Source organism: Neodiprion fabricii, chromosome 7, assembly GCF_021155785.1.
Source record: "Neodiprion fabricii isolate iyNeoFabr1 chromosome 7, iyNeoFabr1.1, whole genome shotgun sequence".
NCBI classification, from domain to species: Eukaryota; Metazoa; Arthropoda; class Insecta; order Hymenoptera; family Diprionidae; genus Neodiprion; species Neodiprion fabricii.
Genome location: NC_060245.1, coordinates 7,323,313 through 7,349,315, shown reverse-complemented (window position 1 = coordinate 7,349,315; position 26,003 = coordinate 7,323,313). Strand labels below are relative to the sequence as shown.

General features: G+C 38.8%; 2 protein-coding genes across 9 annotated transcripts in view; one reads left to right on the top strand and one right to left on the bottom strand.

The window, feature by feature from the left end:
* The first annotated feature begins 40 nt into the window (after window positions 1-40).
* On the top strand, window positions 41-8,853 carry LOC124187244. Of its 6 annotated transcripts, none has more exons than XM_046579651.1 (5): window positions 41-447; window positions 3,449-3,553; window positions 3,766-4,071; window positions 4,380-5,994; window positions 7,607-8,853. In XM_046579651.1, exons 1-5 carry the CDS (start codon window positions 265-267, stop codon window positions 7,735-7,737), a joined length of 2,340 nt encoding a protein of 779 aa, XP_046435607.1. In that variant the 5' UTR covers window positions 41-264; the 3' UTR covers window positions 7,738-8,853. The 6 variants fall into 6 exon arrangements, with proteins under 6 accessions (XP_046435607.1, XP_046435604.1, XP_046435609.1 ...); XM_046579648.1 differs by having other exon boundaries at window positions 4,380-6,140; window positions 7,638-8,853; XM_046579653.1 differs by having other exon boundaries at window positions 7,638-7,863.
* A 13,669-nt stretch (window positions 8,854-22,522) lies between these two features.
* LOC124186471 (odorant receptor 13a-like) overlaps window positions 22,523-26,003 on the bottom strand; it is a 95,825-nt gene continuing 92,344 nt past the window's right edge. For all 3 annotated transcript variants that reach the window (XM_046578220.1, XM_046578221.1, XM_046578222.1), the window contains 5 exons: window positions 24,791-25,074; window positions 24,555-24,654; window positions 23,349-23,456; window positions 23,011-23,166; window positions 22,523-22,928 (listed from right to left, as the gene is read on the bottom strand). In XM_046578220.1, the coding sequence (XP_046434176.1) occupies window positions 22,878-22,928; window positions 23,011-23,166; window positions 23,349-23,456; window positions 24,555-24,654; window positions 24,791-25,074 (699 nt within the window). In that variant the 3' untranslated portion in view covers window positions 22,523-22,877. The remainder of the gene's footprint in view (window positions 22,929-23,010; window positions 23,167-23,348; window positions 23,457-24,554; window positions 24,655-24,790; window positions 25,075-26,003) is intronic.

Sequence of the window (26,003 nt, the reverse complement as noted above, 5' to 3'; positions counted from 1 at the left end):
TATACTAGTAATCCTCTTCCTGACTGGTTGCTGCGTAGTTTTCATTGATCGAACCACGGTGCGTCGTGCGGTTGTTATTTAGCGCTTCAGAGCGTTCAGAGCCAGTGTTACGACGATGTGATTTCGGATCGCGCGGCTGTTTCGAGCTTAGACCGGTCAATTCATGCGACAGTGGTGTAGAGAAAAGGAGTGAGGCGAAAATCCGAAAATAAAAATAATCCGAGAATAGATCAGAGGCGCGGAGTATAAATAGGCCGGTGCGTAATGGCGATGTCTTCGTTAACGGGACTGCAGTCAGGGTTAGTAGACCAGCCTGAACTGATTTTCGAGCTTGAGTGGAAACGGCCGCCGAAATATTCCGCAAGGCGACAAGAACCCAAGGCCAGGATCGGCATCTGCGATCCTCCCGACCCCAGCCTCGACCTCTGGCTCTTCAAATCATACCTGGTAAAAATATACAAAATTGATGAGAACCTATAACGACACCGTTCCTTCCCAACCTGTCAAAGCGCAGCGCGATGGCGACGTCTCGGCGCCATCTCGAAAGCAGAGCCGTCTTGGCTCGGCTCGATGATTCGTTAGTTTCGCATTGATAGTACAGCTGCAAACCGCAAATATTTACGTATTTATCAAACCTTCGCCTTGTAACGATCTGTCACCTTCGCTGACTCATAATTTTTCACGGACCGCTGTCCTCCCAATGTTTACATAACACCAAGGTGTAATAACATGGTCGTCCTTCCTTGTTTCGACTCCATTTTGTTTCGGTAACGAGGTTGAAATTTCTTAGGTTTATTGTATGGGATAACAAAAGTGGATTAGCGAAAAAGTTGGTACGACTATGCGATTGTAACGTAATACATCGTTCATTCGCTATTCTTTAGGTTTGTTTGGAATTCGTTGAAATCATAACCAAGCAGAACATTCCTGTGATTCATATGTTGTACACATTTTATAGACCGACTTACCTTCAGAGTCAATCTAAGGTTGTGAATGAATTATGTTGAAGTTAGTAACGTTATTGTAATGATTCGTGATAAGAAAAAACCGTTATGACGCGATTTTGAAATTGTGTGAAATTCAGTAAACCGTAATGAAACAAAATACTGATATTTCCAAATCTTAGTTACTTCAAAATCATTGTAAAATTAAGGAAATAGTGATTTTTGCCCCAATATTTCGTTATGATAACGTTACTAACTTCAACCTATTATGAATCAGTAAGTTTTTGTTTTGTGTTTCGTAACTAACTTCAACTTCGTAAATTTAATCCCCACAAGTTGGAAACTATCACAGATTAATAGAAAAGCGATCAAAAATGTGTGTCAAGTACGATATCTGAACAGTGTGGTTTATTTTTTTTTTATTATGCATATCTAGTATCTTTGACAATTGGAGTGACTGAATATTTCTTACTGTTATTTTTGTTGCTCCGATAATACGAACTTTGATCTTGTTGGGATACTTACTCATGTATGCATGTATAATGTTTATACTTATGTTTACTTCTAATCTTACTTCAATTTCAAAAGGTTCGACCTCTGCTTTTAATCCTGTTTTACATGTCATACTTTGCGCATATAAATTGTGGTGCACAGCGAGTTTTGCAACGCTTGCACGTGAACTATAAACTTTGCATCAAAGCCTAACAACTATTTTTGCTGAGGTTGTAGTGTTTAATAATGAATGTTGCATTAGAGTTTCTTAAAGAATGACTATTATGTGAGCGTAGACATAATTGAAATGCAGTAAACAGTGAATTGTGGCTTAAATGGAGCACAGTATACTCATTATTCAGCTGTGATCTCTAAAAAATGATTCCGAAATAATTGGAGTTTGTGATTTGTTCTAAAAATCATTCCTCACGGCTTTGCAACATTGAAACAACATGATACCTTGGAAATTATAACAACATACAATACAACTTACACTGACCAATATTACACGGCTCAAGTTAGTTACGTTAGCATAACGAAACATTGGGGGTAAAAAGTTAGTATTTTGCAATTTTAAAGTGACTTTAAAGTGGCTAAATTTTTAAAATATCAACTTGTTTTGCTTTATTATAATTTACCACATTTCAGACGTTTACAAAATTGGGAAATAGTGAATTTCTCTGAAATGTGAATCATTACGATAAAGTTACTAACTTCAACCTTGTCCAATATTTATGTTTGAGCACTTATATCTGAGTAGAGGTCAACAACCTTACGTACACAGTTTCAGAATATTTGCAATAGTGTCGCTTCAATATCCACTATCGCGAAGAATTATTGATGAATAATGAAAACTGCGGAACTGAAATATACCCGGTTTTCGGTTGCCACTAGTGGTGCATATTTTTTTTATCAGGAAGTATAGATCAATGCATTATTTAGCCTTGACTTCCATCACACTTTGTGCATCACTTAAAAATTTATCCTAATTACAGATTACTTACAACCTAAGATTTCAATTGAATTGAAATAGCTGAACGGACAAAATATCTTCTAAACGAGAAATCAAAGTACAGTTTTCTTATACCTATAATCTTATCAAGGTATTGACTTTCTCTGTAAATAACAACATGTTGATAGCTAAGGTTTACTGTCTCGTTTTAATCAAACGAGTATTATGTTCACCCCAAACCTCTGGCTGTTAGCTTCAGCTTCGTATGAATCATCCTTCCTGATTAGAGATGCTTTAAATGAGTAGCTGATGTGATATAAAACTTGGTCCAGCAGCTGCTTTACCTCCGTTAAAATCGAATGTTAGGATATATCGCTGGATCCTGATTATAGCATTTTGTCTCTTCTGCAGCTTGAATGTAATAAGTGCAAAGTTATAGAGGCTGAAAGTAATTCAACTTCAAAATAAGAGTTGTCAAACAATAAAAATATGTTGACATTCATTTTAATTTCCCTGTAAGTATTTTTACAAGTTTTCGTCACCTATGCATGAGATGAAAATGAAATGAGAAAAGTCCAGCCAACGTGGAATAAAGTTACAATTTTTTACTTCCTGACATCCTGTAACGTTTTCCTCCACATTGAGCAGTCGATAAGTCATCATGGTTTTGTTTAGGATATACTCAATTACCCTTACACGTTCTCTAACTTCAGGCTTCCTCTGATTTCATCTCACATAACTTGACCACATTAATGCAAATCGTAATATACGAACAAAGCACTGAAAATAGGAAAAAAAAGTTGAGTTTGTAAATCTGAGGATGGGAATCTGCGCAGTTTTTCACTTTGTTACCAGTTTCTTTATTTTTTGATGACTATTGAGAAACGCATTTAACAAATATCCACATACAAACAGGATCTATTCAAGACATGTTGAATTTGGAGTACTGAATAAACCACGTAAACACGAAAGGTGTTTTTAATTCACAAGGAATCGAGGTTGATGTGCGGATAATTGCATCACAAATATATAATGTCTAATTTGTTTTTACTTCATATAGTGCCAAAACATAGGCTTGTCAGGGGACATAGCTATCAGCTACGTGGATAGCGACGGTGACGAACTACCAATCGATTCGGAGTGTGAATTTCGTGAAGCACTTAAGGTAAATTTATTTTTAATCGATATAATTTATCTTGAGATAGTGTTCTATGCTTATATACAGGATTGCTTCAGATCTATAGTAATCGCTCTGTAATTGTCAATTGATCTCGAAAGAAAAAGTAGCAAATAATACAAATAAGTCGATTTTTAGCAATAACTTATGAATCACATTTCATATTTTTTGGCTCATCGTATTTCATATTACTTTTACAGTTTGCTAGATCGCAAAGCAAGCAGTACAAGAATGTTGTGTTGATCATTGACAAAATAGGGAAGCAAGAACTATCGTCTAACAAAGTTGATACGAAACAGGCCCTCCTGTTTAATGCTTGCGACGGGTTGTTTGTTATTCCAAAAAAACCCTCTTTAACTACGAAGAACGAAATGGCTCCAATCCACATGACTGGGATCATCAGGAGTGATGAAAAAGTAGAAGAAAAGCCTAAGACTAACTCTTCTTTTGAATCCTCGTCACCTGAAAACGCTCCACCAGCTTGGTTCAGAAGTTACATGGACTCGGTAAACCTAGATCACACATAATATAATGCTGTCAGGACTATACAAATACAAGGTTGAAAAAATGGGTGAATGTTAGGAATTTATATCTTGACAACCAATAATTCAATTCGATTTAGATTCATCTGATTTCAGTCTTTAATTGAATTAAATTGTTGATTATCAAGATATAAATTCCCAATGTTCACCCTCTTTTTCAGCTCTCCACCACATAAGTTAGAAGTTGTAATCACCCTGCACCATCTATACAAATATCTACGTCCTTCTTCGAACTATTTAACAAGTCCTCATTTATTTTTTTTCCATTCCAGATGAAGCGTGAGATCGTCGAAGAGGTCTCTACGAAAGTAATGTCGGAGGTAATGGGAGTATTGAATGCAGGTTCTTCAGAGACATGTTCCTCGTGCAGCCATTCTATGCATCGCAATCGCCATTCTCAAGAGTCAAATACGGAAGAGAAACTACGTCGTAAAAAGAAAAAGCGAGCCATCGGCGAAGTAGAATCGAGCGATACGTTTAACCCTCCTCAACAGCCGGATGTTCAAGTGCTTCGAAGGCTGAAGAAGATCGAAAGTTTGGCACACAACTTTCATAAGGCGCTTGAGAATAAGCGAAAAAAATGTGAAAAGATAAAATATGCTTATCCTAATATCGTTCTGCTGGATAATAACCTCGATAAGCGTCCCAAAAGCGCTTTTGTACCTGTCATCTCAGCAGCGCCAAAAGATGAACTGCCCACGAAATGCGAGACAGATTCGAACATTGCTTCCTGCAGCGAGGGAAGGGCTCGAATGAATTGCTCCGTAACTGGACAAGAAATGCTCGAGAAGCCGACGAGCAAAGAAAACACGTACGAAAGTGAGTCCGACAGTGACAACATCAGCATGTTGTACGACAGCGACAACTCTGTTAATCTTTCGGACGCCGAGCACGACTATAACTTTGAGATGGTACAGACACCGCCCTGCTTCATACTAGACAAACCATTAAACACTTGCGACTCCCAGGATTCAAAACCTCCCGAAACATTTGACAACAGCGCTCCGCTAACAGCGGACAGGCATAACTTCAACGTCGTGTGTGAAGCAGAAAGCGATCGTAACAACAATCAAGATTCTCCGAGCTACGAGGTTCTCTCCGACCCAGCGTCTTCCGACTCCTCGCTCCGCCTAAACGAGGACCATTTCCATGTGAGCAGGAATATATCGGAACAAACGTCAAATGCAGACCTTATCGATCTGAACCACGAGAATCAAGATGAGAAAAAGAGCAATGCGCTTGTGATTGACATGGCAGGAAAGGTATTTGAAGAGAGTATTGATGATGCATCAAACGAAGTAATCGAAATATACTTAAACAAACGCCCCGGAGGCAGTTACGCCTTCGTCAATGAAACTTTACCGAGCCACGTCACCAAAGACACTTCACAAATGTCCAAGTCGGACACGAATTTGGGTGAGTCGAACTACGAGAGTTGTAACTTGAATTTGAACATGAAAAGTTCTCATCCAAGTTACGAATCGAAGAAAGACAAATCAGCCCCTACTGTCACCGAATCGCAGACCACTTTTCAATCACAAACAGAGTTCACGTCGGGAATGACAAACGACACTACGCACAGCTTCAGTTCCCACAGTTCTCACACTACAGGTAACGGCGTTTACACCTTCACGCAAGTTCAGACGCAAACAAGTCACACAGATCCAAAATACACGGTCATTGATAACAATGCTTCGAAAGGTCTCGAAGAGACCAAGTATACATCCTGCGAAAACGACCTTGGCGTAAGGGATTGCCAATCGAAACTAGGCGAAGATAAACAAACGAACGATACGGGCGGAAAATATCGAAGGGAATTCACCAGCGAAGGTTCAGCCTGCGTTTTCACCGAACAATCGCAGAAGTCGAGCGTCGAAAACGAAACCCGTGAGTCGTCTCCAGATATTGGTCGTGCGTCTAACGACGCTGTACATATTTTGCCTGAGACGTTGGTATCTGGTGCAGTAACCGTCGCATCGAGCGCTTATTCAACCGCACGCCGAGTTTTTGATCGAATTCGCAGTATGCAGACGGTAATAATGCTCAACGAATTAGATGTCCTTAAATTTTCCCATTCCACAAGAACCCTCATTGAGCTATTCAAGATGGAATGCACCCATGGCTGGTCCTTCCCCCCCAACGATATTGACAATGAAGTATAAAAAAAAAAAAAAAACTCCAATTACGCAAACCTTCAATTCACTACACTTCATTTTTCATACCTCGAAAATCCAGTAATAACAGCGTACTCACAGAGAATTACTCAAGTCGGACAACTTATGCTTTATTTACATCCTTTATATACCTGATTTTAATCCCTCCAATAAATTTATACATTGTACTTTTGTAATTGAAACTCGTTTTTTATTCTATGAAGATCTCTTATAGACAGTCAGCCAGAAATTCGTAATTGAAAAAGTATCGCTTTCTTTTTGAAATAAATACAACAGTATTTCCAGATCAGACAATTTACTAGGGTGTAAAATCTTTTTTAACAATTCAGTGTGTTTTGAAATCTACCCAAGTGTTTTACACATGCATTATCACTTGAAACGTCTAGTTTTTGTATCAAATTTTCAAATCTCTTATAATTGCGATTGTGGTGGTGCGATGTTTGGTGAATTTTCTGGATTTCCAAGAATGCATACAAAACCCAACAAAACGTGCACAATTCGACATCCATAATAATTCTGACGTGCAGAACAAGATAATTTGAAAATTTCTGAAACAGTAATTTTTTACAACACACAGTTTTCTTGCAATTTAGTATCTCTTGAATTTCTATTGCTCCGCAATCGTCAGAAATACTGCTGTATGATTTTCTTTCTACTGGTATTTACTTATAACGTGTTTCAATCATTTTAACAATTTTGCCCTTTTCTCACTCCAAGGGAGTCACATCTGCTACTGCGAACTTTGAATTTCTTTACTCTTATAGTCCGAAACGCGGTTGCCATAAACACGGTTGTCACTTCGTAATTATAACGTATAATAACTACCTTCCTGCGTGTTTTTTTTTTTCTTTTTTCCACCGTAATAATAACACTGGATATAATTGACAATACAGTATCGTACGTTTTTTTTGGATAATGTTTTATTATGGTCTGTTTTACTTTAAAGCATATCAGCTGATGTATATCTATCTGCTATTACATCGTCAAATGGATATACTTAGCTTTGACTTACTTTATCTGAGTATGAAAACGTGGTAGAGCATTCGGACCTGAATCATAGTCAACCTAGTTGAAAATGAGTTACAGAACAAATTTGATGGTGTTTTCCCTCCGAATGCTTTACCATTTTTGCTTTTGGTGTCCCGATTTCACTTTCCAATAATAGTTATTATCAGTTTTGCTATTTTTGATTCCTTTATTTGTGGTATTCTTCTTTAGTTATAAAATGACTGATTTGTTTCGATCGAGTAGATTATCTATTCTTCACTAAATTTATTGTTGTGTGAAAATATGTGTAACTTAGTTTTTCCTTTTTCCTCGCAAAGAAAGAAAAAATAATCAAATATCATCTTACAGGGAGGTGCTCATGAAAATGTGGAAGATGGCGTTCTTGGCTCGGACATTGAAAGATACTTCAGTATTCTCGAAGAAATGGGATTCACCAACGTTGAATTGAACGCACGACTTCTTCATGAATACAAATTCGATATGTCAAGAGTGATAAGTGCGTTGGTACAATAAAATGGTAAAAAATATGTATTATCATGATGATATGTAATAAATATAAGGTATTAATGAGAAACTTTTAACTTAGTACGAATTTTGATGTGTATAAACATTGCTTTCGAATGATGTTACGATAAAGATTTAAAAAAAAAAAACATGAAAACCACACGTACGCATACCGGCAATCTTACACTAAACAAAAATCAAGTAGTAGTACCTGGTTAAAAATCATTTTGACTAACAATTTTTGTGATAAAAATAAGAATTTGATGCATACGAATATCTGCATACGTATTATTTCAGCAGGACAAGTATTTTCAATAAAAACTGAACGCCGATTGCTAAAATTTGAGATATTTTCGCATGGTAAACATAGTATATTGATAATCTTACTGGATTTTTAACTGATTATAGACTGTGAACATTGGCTGTGTTGAAAATTGGGAAATGACAGAAAAGAACAAATGATATGCTTAATAAATGAATGACATATTCACCAACAAATGAACAAACTTCAGTACCGGATGCAAAGTTATAACTTCGGATCCATTAATTTCATAGACTTCGAGTAGTAGTGCAAAATATGTATTTTTTACTAGAACCATACGTCAAAATTCTATACGCCAAGAAACGTTATTAAAACATTTACTTTATGTATCCACGCATCTTTGTTGAAAACCATTATACATATTGAATAATAAATCACGAGATAGTCTAGAGAAAATAATATACCTATTGCCTACAATCGTACATTAAAATATTTTCAGAATACCTAGGATAAATCGTGAATACACCTAGTAATTGAACTTACCAAGCTGCCTGGGTATTCTGCATCAGATCTTCTTAGTCAATTTTTAGTATCACTGTTGTTTGCACCAACAAATTGCCACCGCAACCACGTATGTGAAAAGGCCTTTTAAGTTGCACAATGCACCGGCACAAGGTTGATTTTCAGTCAAGCCAATACTTGCATTCAAAACCTTTGAATAGCGTAATTATAGAGATAGTAAACACTGGTTTTAAAATAGAAGTATAGATATATTCACAGCGTATTAATCTATTAAAGGAAAAAAAAATTATTATATACGGTAGATGTACACTACTAATACTGTTATTGTAGCTAATTTTATCTATCGATGAACAGCCGACCGTTACTTTTGTTTAAAAGTAAAACTCATTGATTCTCTTGTTGTGGTAGAACAAATGAAGAAAATTAAGTGACATCACATGAAAATGTTGGAACAACAATTATGATTTCAAAACATCTCTCCTGTATGAAAACGTGAGAAAACTGTGTTGTTCCATTGAACGAATTCTGTTCTAAATTGACACAACTTTTTACGTTTATTTCAGGAATTGCTTTCTATTCGAAAAAAGCTACCGTGAATTAGCTGATCCTTCGAGTAAGCAAACTAATTAATGTAAACTGTTTTGTTAAATCTATATGTATAATTTTCTCAATTTTAATTACATTTCATTTTATTTTCTTGTATTCTGAAAATGATTCATAAAATTTTGGCTGTAACATAGGAGTCTATATTATATCTTATAAGAGTAATCAAATACATACATATACATACAAACACACACACATATATATATGGTATATATATATATATATATATACGCATATACACAAGTATATATCTACACTGTTATATACATAATTCGCCACATGCTCTGACATGCAGATTCAATAAAATATTTAATGCAACACTTCATTTGTAGTTAATTGTAAACAACACGTTTGAAATATCTTGGCACAAATTTGTATGTTCTGATTTCTCAGAGTTGATTTTTCGGCAGATAAAAGAAAATCAACATCGATAAAGTCGCTTTGCAGCTTTCTGTTATTCCACTTTTTTATTGCAGCGTTAACTGAAGATTTATAAGGGGCATTCGACGCCAATTCACGAAATGGTCAACCGGTAAATTTCTTAGTTTCCCCAAGGATTTTTCCTATGTTGGTATGACGCCCGAAAAAATTCCAAATTAATTGGAATTTCTTATCATCACTCGCCTTTACCCTATGATGTTTGCAAGCGCATCTCATTTCGGGAATCAATTTTTTTTTCTTGTTTCGTGGAAGTCTATTTGGGTACTTTTGAAATGGGCCGTGAAAGTCAACAAAAAGAGGGACTGTTTGATTGACTGCTTGTGATATCGACGCTGTGTGCCTCTGCGTCACAGGGCATTTAATAGGCTGACGCCGACTAGACCGCGGCGGACGGCGGCGGACGGCGGCGAAATTTTCGCTCATACAGTTATCCATATAGGTGTTCACACTAGACGGCGGCGGACCGCGGCAATTTTTCGCGTAGTTCCAGGTTGGGAATATTTCGGCGGTGCGCCGCGCATCGCCGCGCATCGCCGTCGTCTAGTGTGAACACCCGACCGATGCCGAAATTCATCCCAAGTATAAAAATAGGGAAACCTGCGTTACTTTGATGTAAATGGTTATGGTTTACAAGGATTCTTTTCATTCTCTCCGTGTTCTTGCGAAAAATAAATGTATTCATTTTTACATCTTAAATAAATCCTACGGATATTAAATAAATGTTACGCAAGTAATTACTTCATTTTTAAAGAAATTTAAGTAAATGTGAGTTTTAGAACAACAAGTTATGATCAACGGATTATTTTATGTAAAAAATTTATTTTTTTCTCATTGTTCGGGTATGATGCTGATTTCATGAAGACTGTTTTTTATTTTGCGTATTAATTTTTATGCATAAGAAATGAGAGAGTATATTTTGAGCTAAAATTTATTTCATTTTTACTATACATATATTATATGTATAATAGGGTGTTTCAAAATAAAAAAATTCACGATTTTCCAACGAGCCACACCTGAAATAGTTTAGGTAGAAACAAAAATTCTGGCGAAAGATGAGCATTGTCGGTTGATTTTTAATCCTTTTTTCCTTTTTATCGAATTTATGATGGACAATTGTTAGTAATTTTTTTTCGTGTTAAACACTTCTTCATCTGAGCTATCCATAATGAGTAATCAAGAAGTAGTGGCAAATATGCATGATTATTTATTGTGTGCCCATGACGACTGAGACAAATCGTGGTCATCAGATAATTGATAAATATCTCTTTTTCGTAGAAACAGTATCGGCGGGTGGTCACGCGACTATAGTGGGCGCATCTCACGGTAACTGCGCCGCGGTCCGCCGCGGTCCGCCGCGGTGCAGTGGGTGTCAGCCTTAACTTTTAAAATGTCCTACCATTTCCGAACACCTCCAACCATCCTATTTACCTATATTACTAGATTAGCTATTATATGAAAAGAGAAGAATTATTCACTTCGAAATGGAATTCTATTCGACGCGCGCTCGATGTATTCCATAACATTAGTATTCCTAATTATTTCAACAACTTTTCATTTGCTCTCTCGATCTTGAATTTTCGTAGGCATATAACCAAAACGCTGTTCTAGCTAGTCGAGAGTGAAGTATCTACGTTGGGTAGAGAAGCAAAATTGTTTTTCGAAAAGTATTCGGATGGATAAAAATTCAGAGTAACTGTAATACATCACGGATGCGCTAATTTTGAACGAGATGAAATGGATGCTTCGTATATGAGATAGTATTTAACGCTGCGTAGTGATTTAAAGACCTAAAAAGGTGATAGGAAGAGAAAGAACGAAGCTTCTTAACACTTCGAGTGTATTTTAACACACATTTGAAAGATACGAGCAAAATTTTTCATCATCCAACTGTCGCAGAACGGCAGCGTTATCGGCTGACCCGTTAAGTAAAGGATATATCTTCAGTCAACGGCTGACCATCGAAGGGCCTGGCCGCTTGAGTCTGGAATCGGCAGGACAGATAAGGTGTGTATTTCTTGTATGAAATGTGAACACTAGAATCATTATACATCATATCATATCATCATACATCATACATCATACATCGTACATCATACATCATACATCATACATCATACATCATCATACCTAGTATTACAGTTCGAAACCAAAGTTTGAATTTTCGGATGTTCGGAAAGTGACGTCACCAATCTAAAATCGGCTAGCCGAGTTCCTCAGTCTGGTAACAACCGCGGAGTAGAGCGGACGGTTGAGAGTCGCGCTCCGCAAACTTCGAGTACCGGGTTCTCAACCTCCCGGATCCCGCGCTTCGGGTCCGCTACGTATTTCGAGTACCGGGTTCTCAACCTCCCGGATCCCGCGCTTCGGGTCCGCTACGCGGTGAAACTCGACTTCCAGGATAAGCGCTCCGTGGTTCCTGGTTCATTTTTACAATAAATTATTTCAATTAGTTTTTCGCGCAAGCTGAAATTCAGTAGCTGTCGGTCCGCTAATAAAATTTCTCGACTTCCAGGATAAGCGCTCCGTGGTTCCTGGTTCACGTTTACAATAAATTATTTCAATTCGTTTTTCGCGCGAGCTGAAATTCAGTAGCTGTCGGTGCGCTAATAAAATTTCTCGACTTCCAGGATAAGCGCTCCGTGGTTCCTGGTTCACGTTTACAATAAATTATTTCAATTCGTTTTTCGCGCAAGCTGAAATTCAGTAGCTGTCGGTCCGCTAATAAAATTTCTCGACTTCCAGGATAAGCGCTCCGTGGTTCCTGGTTCACGTTTACAATAAATTATTTCAATTCGTTTTTCGCGCAAGCTGAAATTCAGTAGCTGTCGGTGCGCTAATAAAATTTCTCGACTTCCAGGATAAGCGCTCCGTGGTTCCTGGTTCACGTTTACAATAAATTATTTCAATTCGTTTTTCGCGCAACCCCAAATTCGGTGGCTGTCAGTCCGCTAATGAAATTTCTCGACTTCCAGGACAAGCGCTCCGTGGTTCCTGGTTCACGTTTACAATAAATTATTTCAATTCGTTTTTCGCGCAACCCCAAATTCGGTGGCTGTCAGTCCGCTAATGAAATTTCTCGACTTCCAGGACAAGCGCTCCGTGGTTCCTGGTTCACGTTTACAATAAATTATTTCAATTCGTTTTTCGCGCAACCCCAAATTCGGTGGCTGTCAGTCCGCTAATGAAATTTCTCGACTTCCAGGACAAGCGCTCCGTGGTTCCTGGTTCACGTTTACAATAAATTATTTCAATTCGTTTTTCGCGCAACCCCAAATTCGGTGGCTGTCAGTCCGCTAATGAAATTTCTCGACTTCCAGGACAAGCGCTCCGTGGTTCCTGGTTCACGTTTACAATAAATTATTTCAATTCGTTTTTCGCGCAACCCCAAATTCGGTGGCTGTCAGTCCGCTAATAAAATTTCTAGACTTCCAGGATAAGCGCTCCGTGGATCCTGGTTCACGTTTACAATAAATTATTTCAATTCGTTTTTCGCGCAACCCCAAATTCGGTGGCTGTCAGTCCGCTAATAAAATTTCTAGACTTCCAGGATAAGCGCTCCGTGGTTCCTGGTTCACGTTTACAATAAATTATTTCAATTCGTTTTTCGCGCAAGCTGAAATTCAGTAGCTGTCGGTCCGCTAATGAAATTTCTCGACTTCCAGGATAAGCGCTCCGTGGTTCCTGGTTCACGTTTACAATAAATTATTTCAATTCGTTTTTCGCGCAACCCCAAATTCGGTGGCTGTCAGTCCGCTAATAAAATTTCTAGACTTCCAGGATAAGCGCTCCGTGGTTCCTGGTTCACGTTTACAATAAATTATTTCAATTCGTTTTTCGCGCAAGCTGAAATTCAGTAGCTGTCGGTGCGCTAATAAAATTTCTCGACTTCCAGGATAAGCGCTCCGTGGTTCCTGGTTCACGTTTACAATAAATTATTTCAATTCGTTTTTCGCGCAAGCTGAAATTCAGTAGCTGTCGGTCCGCTAATGAAATTTCTCGACTTCCAGGATAAGCGCTCCGTGGTTCCTGGTTCACGTTTACAATAAATTATTTCAATTCGTTTTTCGCGCAAGCTGAAATTCAGTAGCTGTCAGTCCGCTGATAAAATTTCTCGACTTCCAGGATAAGCGCTCCGTGGATCCTGGTTCACGTTTACAATAAATTATTTCAATTCGTTTTTCGCGCAACCCCAAATTCGGTGGCTGTCAGTCCGCTAATAAAATTTCTAGACTTCCAGGATAAGCGCTCCGTGGTTCCTGGTTCACGTTTACAATAAATTATTTCAATTTGTTTTTCGCGCAAGCTGAAATTCAGTAGCTGTCGGTGCGCTAATAAAATTTCTCGACTTCCAGGACAAGCGCTCCGTGGTTCCTGGTTCACGTTTACAATAAATTATTTCAATTCGTTCTTCGCGCAACCCCAAATTCGGTAGCTGTCAGTACGCTGATAAAATTTCTGTAACTTTACAATCTTCTCATAATCTTTCTGGTAGATAATATCGATAAAAAAATTATATCAAACCTTGCTTATTATTTTTGATTTGTTCTCATGCTGAAAATATTTATTAGTATTCGTGGTATAACTCGAGCTGGTTGGCGGTGGTCGGAGGTGGACGAGGAGGAGGACGAGGAGGACGAGGATTTGTGCTGGGTGAGTAAAACACTTTTATAATATTTGATGGCAATTGTAATTATATTTCATCTGAAATATTACAAACTTGTCACGTTTACAATAAATTATTTCAATTCATTTTTCGTGCGAGCACATATTCAGTAGCTATGAATAATCTCATACAATTTATTACATTATTAATGAATTGATTAATTACATTTATCCTTACACAATATCTTTGATATGTTCCTATACTAAAAATATTCATTACTATTCCAGGTATTACCCCAGGTGGTCGGAGCCGGACGAGGAGGAGGACCAGCTGGACGAGGAGGAGGACGAGGTGGACGAGGAGCAGGCGGGGTGGGTCGTGGGAGAGGACCTCTCCTCTCCTCAGAGGAGGGGGGGGGGGGGGCAGGGAAGGGTGAGTTGGGCGGGGAGGGGGCAGGGAAGGGCAGGGAAGGGAGGGGAAGGGAAGGGAAGGGAAGGGAAGGGAAGGGGTGGGGCGAGGAGGGTGTGGGGGACGGGGAGGGCGGGAGGGTGGGAGGGAGGGAGGGAGGGAGGGAGGGAGGTTGGGTGGGCGGGCGGGAGGGTGGGCGGGAGGGAGAGACTGGAGGACGGATGTCGATGCAAGCCCGTTAGAGTTATTAGAGCAGTACCGCCCCCCTACACGCCCGCCCGCCCTCCCTCCCTCCCTCCCTCCCACCCACTCCCACTCCCACTCCCACTCCCACTCCCTCCCCCTTCCCCTCCCCCCCCCCCCTACCTCCCCCTCCCCCACCCCGCCCAATCCCTTCCCTTCCCCTCCCTTCCCTTCCCGTCCCTTCCCGTCCCTTCACCCTCCCCGCCCACCTCTCCCCCTTCCCTGCCCCTCCCCCTCCCCTCCTTTGAGGAGAGGAGAGGTCCTCTCCCACGACCCACCCCGCCTGCTCCTCGTCCACCTCGTCCTCCTAGTCCTCCTCCTCGTCCGGCTCCGACCACCTGGGGTAATACCTGGAATAGTAATGAATATTTTTAGTATGGGAACATATCAAAAATATTGTGTAAGGATTAATGTAATTAATCAATTGATTAATAATGTAATAAATTGTATAAGATTATTCATAGCTACTGAATATGTGCTTGCACGAAAAATGAATTGAAATAATTTATTGTGAAAGTGACAAGTTTGTAATATTTCAGATGAAATAAAATTACAATTGCCATCAAATATTATAAGAATAATAATTAATTAATTAATAATATAATAAATTGCATAAGATTATTGATAGCTACTGAATATGTGCTTGCACGAAAAATGAATTGAAATAATTTATTGTAAAAGTGTCAAGTTTGTAATATTTCAGATGAAATATAATTACAATTGCCATCAAATATTATAAAAGTGTTTTACTCACCCAGCACAAATCCTCGCCCTCCTCGTCCTCCTTCTCGTCCACCTCCGACCACCTTTAACCACCTTAGGTTATACCTTGAATAGTAATAAATATTTTCAGTATAAGAACACATCGAAAATTTTGTGTAAGGATTAATATAATTGAGTTATTGATTAAATAATGAATTGATAATATAATAAATTGTATCAGATTATTCATAGCTACTAGATATGTGCTAGCACGAAAAATGAATTGAAAAAATTTATTGTGAACGTGACAAGTTTGTAATATTCCAGATGAAATATAATTACAATTGCCATTAAATATTATAGGAATATTAATCAATTAATTAATAATATAATAAATTGTATAAGCTTATTCATAGCTACTGAAATTGTGCTTGCGCAAAAAATGAATTAAAATAATTCAATGTAAACATGAGAAGTTTGAAAAATTTCAGATAAAATATAATTACAATTGCCATGAAATATTATGAAAGTGTTTTACTCACCAAGCACAAATCCTCGTCCCCCTCCTCCTGAATCACCGAGATTACCCGCAACCACCCCTAACTACCTCCAACGAAAACCGCCAACCACCTCGAGTTATACCTCGAATACTAATAAATATTTTCAGCGTGAGAACAAATCAAAAATAGTGTGTCAGGTTTGATATAATTTTTTTAACGACATATTTTACCAAAAAGATTGTGAGAAGATTGTAAAGTTATAGAAATTTTATTAGCGCACCGACAGCTACTGAATTTCAGCTTGCGCGAAAAACGAATTGAAATAATTTATTGTAAACGTGAACCAGGAACCACGCAGCGCTTATCCTGGAAGTCGAGAAATTTTATTAGCGGATCGACAGCTACTGAATTTCAGCTTGCGCGAAAAACGAATTGAAATAATTTATTGTAAACGTGAACCAGGAACCACGGAGCGCTTATCCTGGAAGTCTAGAAATTTTATTAGCGGACTGACAGCCACCGAATTTGGGGTTGCGCGAAAAACAAATTGAAATAATTTATTGTAAACGTGAACCAGGAACCACGGAGCGCTTATCCTGGAAGTCGAGAAATTTCATTAGCGGACCGACAGCTACTGAATTTCAGCTTGCGCGAAAAACGAATTGAAATAATTTATTGTAAACGTGAACCAGGAACCACGGAGCGCTTATCCTGGAAGTCGAGAAATTTTATTAGCGCACCGACAGCTACTGAATTTCAGCTTGCGCGAAAAACGAATTGAAATAATTTATTGTAAACGTGAACCAGGAACCGCGGAGCGCTTATCCTGGAAGTCGAGAAATTTTATTAGCGGACCGACAGCTACTGAATTTCAGCTTGCGCGAAAAACGAATTGAAATAATTTATTGTAAACGTGAACCAGGAACCACGGAGCGCTCATCCTGGAAGTCGAGAAATTTCATTAGCGGACCGACAGCTACTGAATTTCAGCTTGCGCGAAAAACAAATTGAAATAATTTATTGTAAACGTGAACCAGGAACCACGGAGCGCTTATCCTGGAAGTCGAGAAATTTCATTAGCGGACCGACAGCTACTGAATTTCAGCTTGCGCGAAAAACGAATTGAAATAATTTATTGTAAACGTGAACCAGGAACCACGGAGCGCTTATCCTGGAAGTCGAGAAATTTTATTAGCGCACCGACAGCTACTGAATTTCAGCTTGCGCGAAAAACGAATTGAAATAATTTATTGTAAACGTGAACCAGGAACCACGGAGCGCTTATCCTGGAAGTCGAGAAATTTTATTAGCGGACCGACAGCTACTGAATTTCAGCTTGCGCGAAAAACGAATTGAAATAATTTATTGTAAACGTGAACCAGGAACCACGGAGCGCTTATCCTGGAAGTCGAGAAATTTTATTAGCGCACCGACAGCTACTGAATTTCAGCTCGCGCGAAAAACGAATTGAAATAATTTATTGTAAACGTGAACCAGGAACCACGGAGCGCTTATCCTGGAAGTCGAGAAATTTTATTAGCGGACCGACAGCTACTGAATTTCAGCTTGCGCGAAAAACTAATTGAAATAATTTATTGTAAAAATGAACCAGGAACCACGGAGCGCTTATCCTGGAAGTCGAGTTTCACCGCGTAGCGGACCCGAAGCGCGGGATCCGGGAGGTTGAGAACCCGGTACTCGAAATACGTAGCGGACCCGAAGCGCGGGATCCGGGAGGTTGAGAACCCGGTACTCGAAGTTTGCGGAGCGCGACTCTCAACCGTCCGCTCTACTCCGCGGTTGTTACCAGACTGAGGAACTCGGCTAGCCGATTTTAGATTGGTGACGTCACTTTCCGAACATCCGAAAATTCAAACTTTGGTTTCGAACTGTAATACTAGGTATGATGATGTATGATGTATGATGTATGATGTATGATGTACGATGTATGATGTATGATGTATGATGATATGATATGATGTATAATGATTCTAGTGTTCACATTTCATACAAGAAATACACACCTTATCTGTCCTGCCGATTCCAGACTCAAGCGGCCAGGCCCTTCGATGGTCAGCCGTTGACTGAAGATATATCCTTTACTTAACGGGTCAGCCGATAACGCTGCCGTTCTGCGACAGTTGGATGATGAAAAATTTTGCTCGTATCTTTCAAATGTGTGTTAAAATACACTCGAAGTGTTAAGAAGCTTCGTTCTTTCTCTTCCTATCACCTTTTTAGGTCTTTAAATCACTACGCAGCGTTAAATACTATCTCATATACGAAGCATCCATTTCATCTCGTTCAAAATTAGCGCATCCGTGATGTATTACAGTTACTCTGAATTTTTATCCATCCGAATACTTTTCGAAAAACAATTTTGCTTCTCTACCCAACGTAGATACTTCACTCTCGACTAGCTAGAACAGCGTTTTGGTTATATGCCTACGAAAATTCAAGATCGAGAGAGCAAATGAAAAGTTGTTGAAATAATTAGGAATACTAATGTTATGGAATACATCGAGCGCGCGTCGAATAGAATTCCATTTCGAAGTGAATAATTCTTCTCTTTTCATATAATAGCTAATCTAGTAATATAGGTAAATAGGATGGTTGGAGGTGTTCGGAAATGGTAGGACATTTTAAAAGTTAAGGCTGACACCCACTGCACCGCGGCGGACCGCGGCGGACCGCGGCGCAGTTACCGTGAGATGCGCCCACTATAGTCGCGTGACCACCCGCCGATACTGTTTCTACGAAAAAGAGATATTTATCAATTATCTGATGACCACGATTTGTCTCAGTCGTCATGGGCACACAATAAATAATCATGCATATTTGCCACTACTTCTTGATTACTCATTATGGATAGCTCAGATGAAGAAGTGTTTAACACGAAAAAAAATTACTAACAATTGTCCATCATAAATTCGATAAAAAGGAAAAAAGGATTAAAAATCAACCGACAATGCTCATCTTTCGCCAGAATTTTTGTTTCTACCTAAACTATTTCAGGTGTGGCTCGTTGGAAAATCGTGAATTTTTTTATTTTGAAACACCCTATTATACATATAATATATGTATAGTAAAAATGAAATAAATTTTAGCTCAAAATATACTCTCTCATTTCTTATGCATAAAAATTAATACGCAAAATAAAAAACAGTCTTCATGAAATCAGCATCATACCCGAACAATGAGAAAAAAATAAATTTTTTACATAAAATAATCCGTTGATCATAACTTGTTGTTCTAAAACTCACATTTACTTAAATTTCTTTAAAAATGAAGTAATTACTTGCGTAACATTTATTTAATATCCGTAGGATTTATTTAAGATGTAAAAATGAATACATTTATTTTTCGCAAGAACAGCGGAGAGAATGAAAAGAATCCTTGTAAACCATAACCATTTACATCAAAGTAACGCAGGTTTCCCTATTTTTATACTTGGGATGAATTTCGGCATCGGTCGGGTGTTCACACTAGACGACGGCGATGCGCGGCGATGCGCGGCGCACCGCCGAAATATTCCCAACCTGGAACTACGCGAAAAATTGCCGCGGTCCGCCGCCGTCTAGTGTGAACACCTATATGGATAACTGTATGAGCGAAAATTTCGCCGCCGTCCGCCGCCGTCCGCCGCGGTCTAGTCGGCGTCAGCCTTTAATCGCTACTTTTGTGCCACTTCCTCTGGGCATTGAGTAAGTCGGAGAAATTTCAGCGAAAAATTACTGCTTGTATCAGGAGCGCATCTAAGCCGAGGAGGTCTTCTAAAAACAGGGACACATTGATTGACTGCATGCCATGTCGACGCTGTGTGACTGAAGGCATGCCTGCTTGATTGAGAGGGCATGTGATCGCTAATTCTCCCGCCATTTCTCATAGAAACTAAGCGATTCGGAGAAATTTCAGCCAAGAATTACTCCTGGTATCAGGAGCGCAGGAGAACCGAGGAGCTCTTCTCAACACAGGAACACATTGATCAACTGCATGTGATGTCGACGCTGTGTGACTAAAGGCATGCCTGCTTGATTGAGAGGGCATGTGATCGCTAATTCTCCCGCCATTTTCTCTTAGACCTAAGCAATTCGGAGAAATTTTAGCTAAAAATGAGTCCTGGTATCGGGAGCACAGGAGACCCGAGGAGCTCTTCTGAGAACAGGGACACATTGATTGACTGCATGTAATGTCGATGCTGTGTGACTAGAGGCATGCCTGCTTGATTAAGAGGGCATGTGATCGTTAATTTTCCCGCCATTTTCTCTTAGACCCAAACAATTCGGAGAAATTTCAGCTAAAAATGACTCCTTGTATCAGGAGCACAGGAGACCCGAGGAGCTCTCCTAAAAACAGGGCCACATTGATTGATTGACTGCATGCGATGTCGACGCTGTATGACTGAAGGCATGCATGCTTCGAGTATCAGGAGCGCAGAAAAACCGAGGAGCTCTTCTAAACACAGGGACACATTGATCGACTGCATGTCATGTCGACGCTGTGTGATTGAAGGCATGCCTGCTTGATGAAGAGGGCATGTGATCGCTAATTTTCCCGCCATTTTTTCTTGGACCTAAGTGATTCGGAGAGATTTCAGCTAAAAATTACTCCTGGTATCAGGAGCACAGGAGACCCGAGGAGCTCTTCTAAAAACAGGGACACATTGATTGATTGACTGCATGCGATGTCGACGCTGTATGACTGAAGGCATGCATGCTTCGAGTATCAGGAGCGCAGAAAAACCGAGGAGCTCTTCTAAACACAGGGACACATTGATCGACTGCATGTCATGTCGACGCTGTGTGATTGAAGGCATGCCTGCTTGATGAAGAGGGCATGTGATCGCTAATTTTCCCGCCATTTTCTCTTGGACCTAAGTGATTCAGAAAAATTTCAGCCAAAAATTACTCCTGGTATCAGGAGCGCAGGAGAACCGAGGAGCTCTTCTAATAACAGGGACACATTGATTGATTGATTGACTGCATGTGACGTCGACGCTGTGTGACTGAAGGCATGCCTCCTCGCTCAACAATTTGATCAAGCACTTATACATTACTTCCGTTTGAAACTAGGCGAATCGGAGAAATCTTAGTGAAAAATCTCCCCTGGTTTCAGGATCGCAGGTGGCAAAGTGAAAATTCGGAAAGAGCACGCGGCAATCTACAAAAATAAGATACTCTACCATCGCAATTATACACGTATGCAAGAAAGTATTTATATGAGTATAGTGTTCGCGAGCAAGTGTAACTGATTGTTGTAACGATCTATCCGTGACGAGAAAATGCAGGGCCAGGACGTTCCTAAACACCACTTATGACTCATATCGTCGACATTTTCATGAACTAAGTACTAAAACTCGAAGATGATTCTTGGGTTTACTTGAGACTTAGCTAATCACGTATCGGAATAGCTCATCTATGGGATTTGACGTCGATCGGATCGGCATCAGAATTGGAATCATTGATTTCCTCAGAGTCGGTATCCAATTCTTCGACAAACTTTTACCTGCAGCAGCACTGTAGTCGTGCAAGTTCCCAAAGCGCCAAAATTCCACGATGACTAAAAATAAGAACTGACCGGTCAGGATCCACATAAGAAATTTCAATAGGTAGAAACACTTACCATTATCATGATTCTTATTGTTAGTGCAATCGCCAAGGAGGCTGACGATGTTCGGACGGTGACCGAGACAGATGAGGATTTTGAGTTCATTTTTGAATCATTTTTCCCGTGGCTTTAGTTCCTTGTCTACATAGTGGAAATAATTGTTAGCCCATGTAATGACAACAATGTGGCTGATTTCATCCGAGCTATGAATTGTTGAGCTTATTGTTAGTGTAAAAAATTAGCTGACTATGGTCATCAGACGAAGGCCTGAAATGTGATCCCCTGATCGATAAAGTGAGGATTGAGTTGAATAATCACTCGGCAATGCCTATTTGACAATGCGAAAATCACGATTGAACATTTCTCTAGAGATACATCCAAACTTCAATCACGCAGTAATAGAAGTCTATGCAACAAGGGCGTAACGAGAACATTTTTTTCACGAGTGATTTCAAAAGGTTCACGCCCAAATTGCTTGCAATATTTTTCAAGCCCTGCGAGTGAAATTCGTGTCAAGTGCCAAAGTAAACTTTTGCGCGCACGTGTGTGATATTTTGAAATTGTCTGTAAAGTAAAAAAGTTTCCACTTTGCACAGACCATCAATATTTTACACAGATAAAAATTTCTCTATGATGGCGATAATGAGGAGGATCAATACCAAGTCTTAATAGCTTCTGCGGATTTTTTGATTACAGATTGATATCAAAAACCGACATGGTCTCGTAGATGCATGAATTTCTTGTTGGATTATACTCCGAATCAGAAGATCGCAAATACTTACAACTTATTTGACAGGAGCGACCATTTAGCGGACGGTTCGGTTCCCTGAAAAAACTTGAAACTAGTTAAAGAGGTTTTGTTGCACAACAATTAGCCACTTAACTTGATCGACCGATGTATCGATGGAGTCAGCCATCCCAGAAACGAACTTTCTTTAGATTCAGGCGTCGTCATAGGCGGTAATGAAATTGAGATTTATAATTTATTCAAGTCTTTCATACTTTATTCAAATGTTCAAACAACTCGCAAAATGTGTGATTACTAAAATAAGACTTTGATTTTTTTCGCTATTCCTTAACATCAATTCACTATCCTCGAAAAGACCATGAAAATTGATCGCATAGAAAATCACTGGACAAATTTTCATGCAACAATTTACAGACTTCCAAACAGTGCAGCGATTGGGTTGTTAGTACATCTTGCGAATAAGTGTGAAATATGACGCTGCGGTATTCAGTATCTGAAAATATGTGATCATTTATGCACGTACACTTATTTCTTATACTTCTTACACGATATCATGGATGTGCATGTTGCCTCACCTTTGTGCAGACATTCAGCGATATTACGACAAAACCGCAGGCGCTCACGTATATCGGCTGTTGAGCTCTCGTCATTACCATCATCAAATCCTTCTGCAAGATCGTATCTGCGTTGTACCATTTCGTGCAGTAAGCCTCCTGACATAGCAGCATACTCTGAAGTATAAAAACAGTGAAGTTCAAGTAAATTTACATTGTTTTATAATTTGTTGAACGGGTTGACGGTAATTAATGGCTGACATGACACGCAAGAAAAGTTGATAAAAGCTGAAGATTCGTCGACAAAATTAGGATGTCAAAAGGTTATCTCTAACTATCTGCGACCTTGATATTCTTACCTTGTCCACTAAAATATTTCCAAACCAGCAATAGATGAAGACCTCGGTTACTTCGAAAATTAGGTACAGCGTGAACTGGGTGGTGTTTCCGTGCTGATTGTGACTTGCCTGAAATTCGCAATTCAGATGAGTTGTATTTTCGGTATTATAGGCCGGTCAAAAAAGGTCTGAATTAAAAATATTCGGGATTTCCTAAAAAACTGCTATTTATAGATAAAAAATGACTCGACTATCGTATAGAGCGGAAAATACTGCATCGAATTATGTCCTCACATGTCGGCAACGGAGTCGGATTATCTAAATAAGAAAAAAGAAATAATTTCACCAAAATCCCAGATGCCGTCGATAAGTAGGATTTCTTTTTTCTTAATTCGTTAATCCGACTCCGTTTCTTACATATGACAACATAATTCGATGTAGAATTTTCCACTCTGTACGATGGTCATGTCATTTGTCATCTAACAATATCAGTTTTTGAGGAAAATGCAAAAAACGTCAGAAAACTGAGAAAAATTTAAATTTCATTTGTTAAATTAACTAGAAAAATTCAGTAAAACAGGTATCGTTGAAAAACTATTCGAATATTGTTGGCATTACGAAAAACGAGGTACGCGTAAACATTTTCCGCTATTGTCGATCCTTTTTTGGTAATTGCAACGCAAAATCAGTTTCTTCGGTTTACTCTACTTTTTTATTTAAACAAGACTTTAACGTCAATTCATTCTTGCACAAGCATTAAATTTTCTCAACAGTTGCAAGAAAATATAGCAACAGTGATCGTAATGAGAAAGAATAGTAACGGATACCAGACTTTCCGGTAACAGCTATAAAACTAATTTTCATTTTCTACCTAGAACTATATTTTTCGATTCTGGTAAAAAAATGAAAATAGTCAAGGACTGAGCTTTAACCGGAACTAAAAATTTCTCTTAGCGTATTGCTGTTTTTCAAAAACGCCAGCTACGCAGTTGAAACATGATTTCAGATTTGAGTTCCTGAAGGTGAAAACCCCTGTTCATAAAAATGGAGCCATATCTCGAATACAGATCTATTTTGACTGGACTATTACTCGCTCTTTGTTGAACAAGCAAAAGTAAAATAGAAAAAAAAAAAAAAAACGTCACTACGATATGATGTCGTTCTTCTGTCTGGTCTATTCACTCTGTAGCTACAATACGTTGTTTCAGTTCAAGGAGAGAAACTCACCACTATAGTTTCAAACATAACTGCGCACATCGAGACAGTGCTGACGACACATATGCCGAATAGAATTTGGGAGAAGAGCTGTTCCATTATCCGACCCGAGCTGCGAACGGAAAAAGAGAAAAGTCGATACGCTCAGTTGGATTGGCGTAACGGTCAATCGCACGTCCGAATAATGGAGATAAATTTTCATCTTTAGATGGAAGATATTGGTTCTGAAGAAATTGAAATAAATTCACCTGATCAGTTTCTGGTGTTTTTGTACGCATTTCTTGAAGGCAAACTTCTGTATCTTTGATTTTTCGACTCTGCTGGGTGATGGCGATTTGTCAGTCTTCTGTTCGTCGAAAAGTTCGCTGATTTCCAGCGTCAGTAAATCGAACTGTAGCGATATCTGGGTTATGTATGAAATGTAAAAAATGTCCGTTCCAGCAGCGTAGAGAATAATCGGAATACTGACGATACTGGAGGCGATGTAACACATCGTGTAGTTCGTTTGGTTTCTTATGTCCACACCGGGAAACTGTATAAGCCCATCGTTGATGTTGATGCATTTGATTTATTCAACATGATTATTGTAATGCTTCATATAATGTGCGGAAATGGGTAATAAGTTGAAGAAACATCGCAGTAAGTGGATTGGAAATATACTGATTGACAGGGCGGGGTTGAAGTTCCGAATTCCAAATATTTTCAAAACGCCTAATTCCGAATTATTTGGTGGCGAAACTTGAAGTAAAGATATCGAACTTTTACGAAAAAACAAAGTTTCGAATCATCTAAATTTTCAGTTTAATTCGAACTCTGGAAAAGTTTCACGAACAAGAGACACGAATAAGGGGTGGAAACGGTTTTTCTACACACGGGATTTCGCATAGTTTGGAAGATTAATTAATTTACGTGTTAGGGACGACTAGTAGAGTGACGGTTAAAAAAGAAAGTGAGTTCCGAGAACTTACGCGTTGACAAAAATTATTCAATCGATTGGAGTTCGTCTCATTAAAAATGACCTGGACCGAGATTTATTTGCGTATTTCTTCAATAGAATTAATCCGTAAAAATTGACGATTTTTCTCGGTGACACGTTTAAAAAATGGCTAAACCGATTAACTTCAAATTTGGGAACAGCATTCTTGGACAGTTTAGCCTCTTCGTCAAGAAACGATTTTACCTTTTATTTCTCATCGCAATTACGACCGTTTGAAATCGCAATTTCATCCGTCAATAAAAACTTACGATTGTTTTAAATTTAATTAACAAAGATAGAAATACGATGAACAGAAAGAAGATAGAATAGTTGAAACGTGGCACAGAGGGTCAAAACTTCACGTATATTTTCTCCAAATTTAAAGTAAAGCGAAACATTTAACGTGATTGTCGATAACAGTGCTTCGTATTAATTAATTCTAAAAAAAAAAAAAAAAAAAGAAAAAAAAACGCATTCTTTCGAAC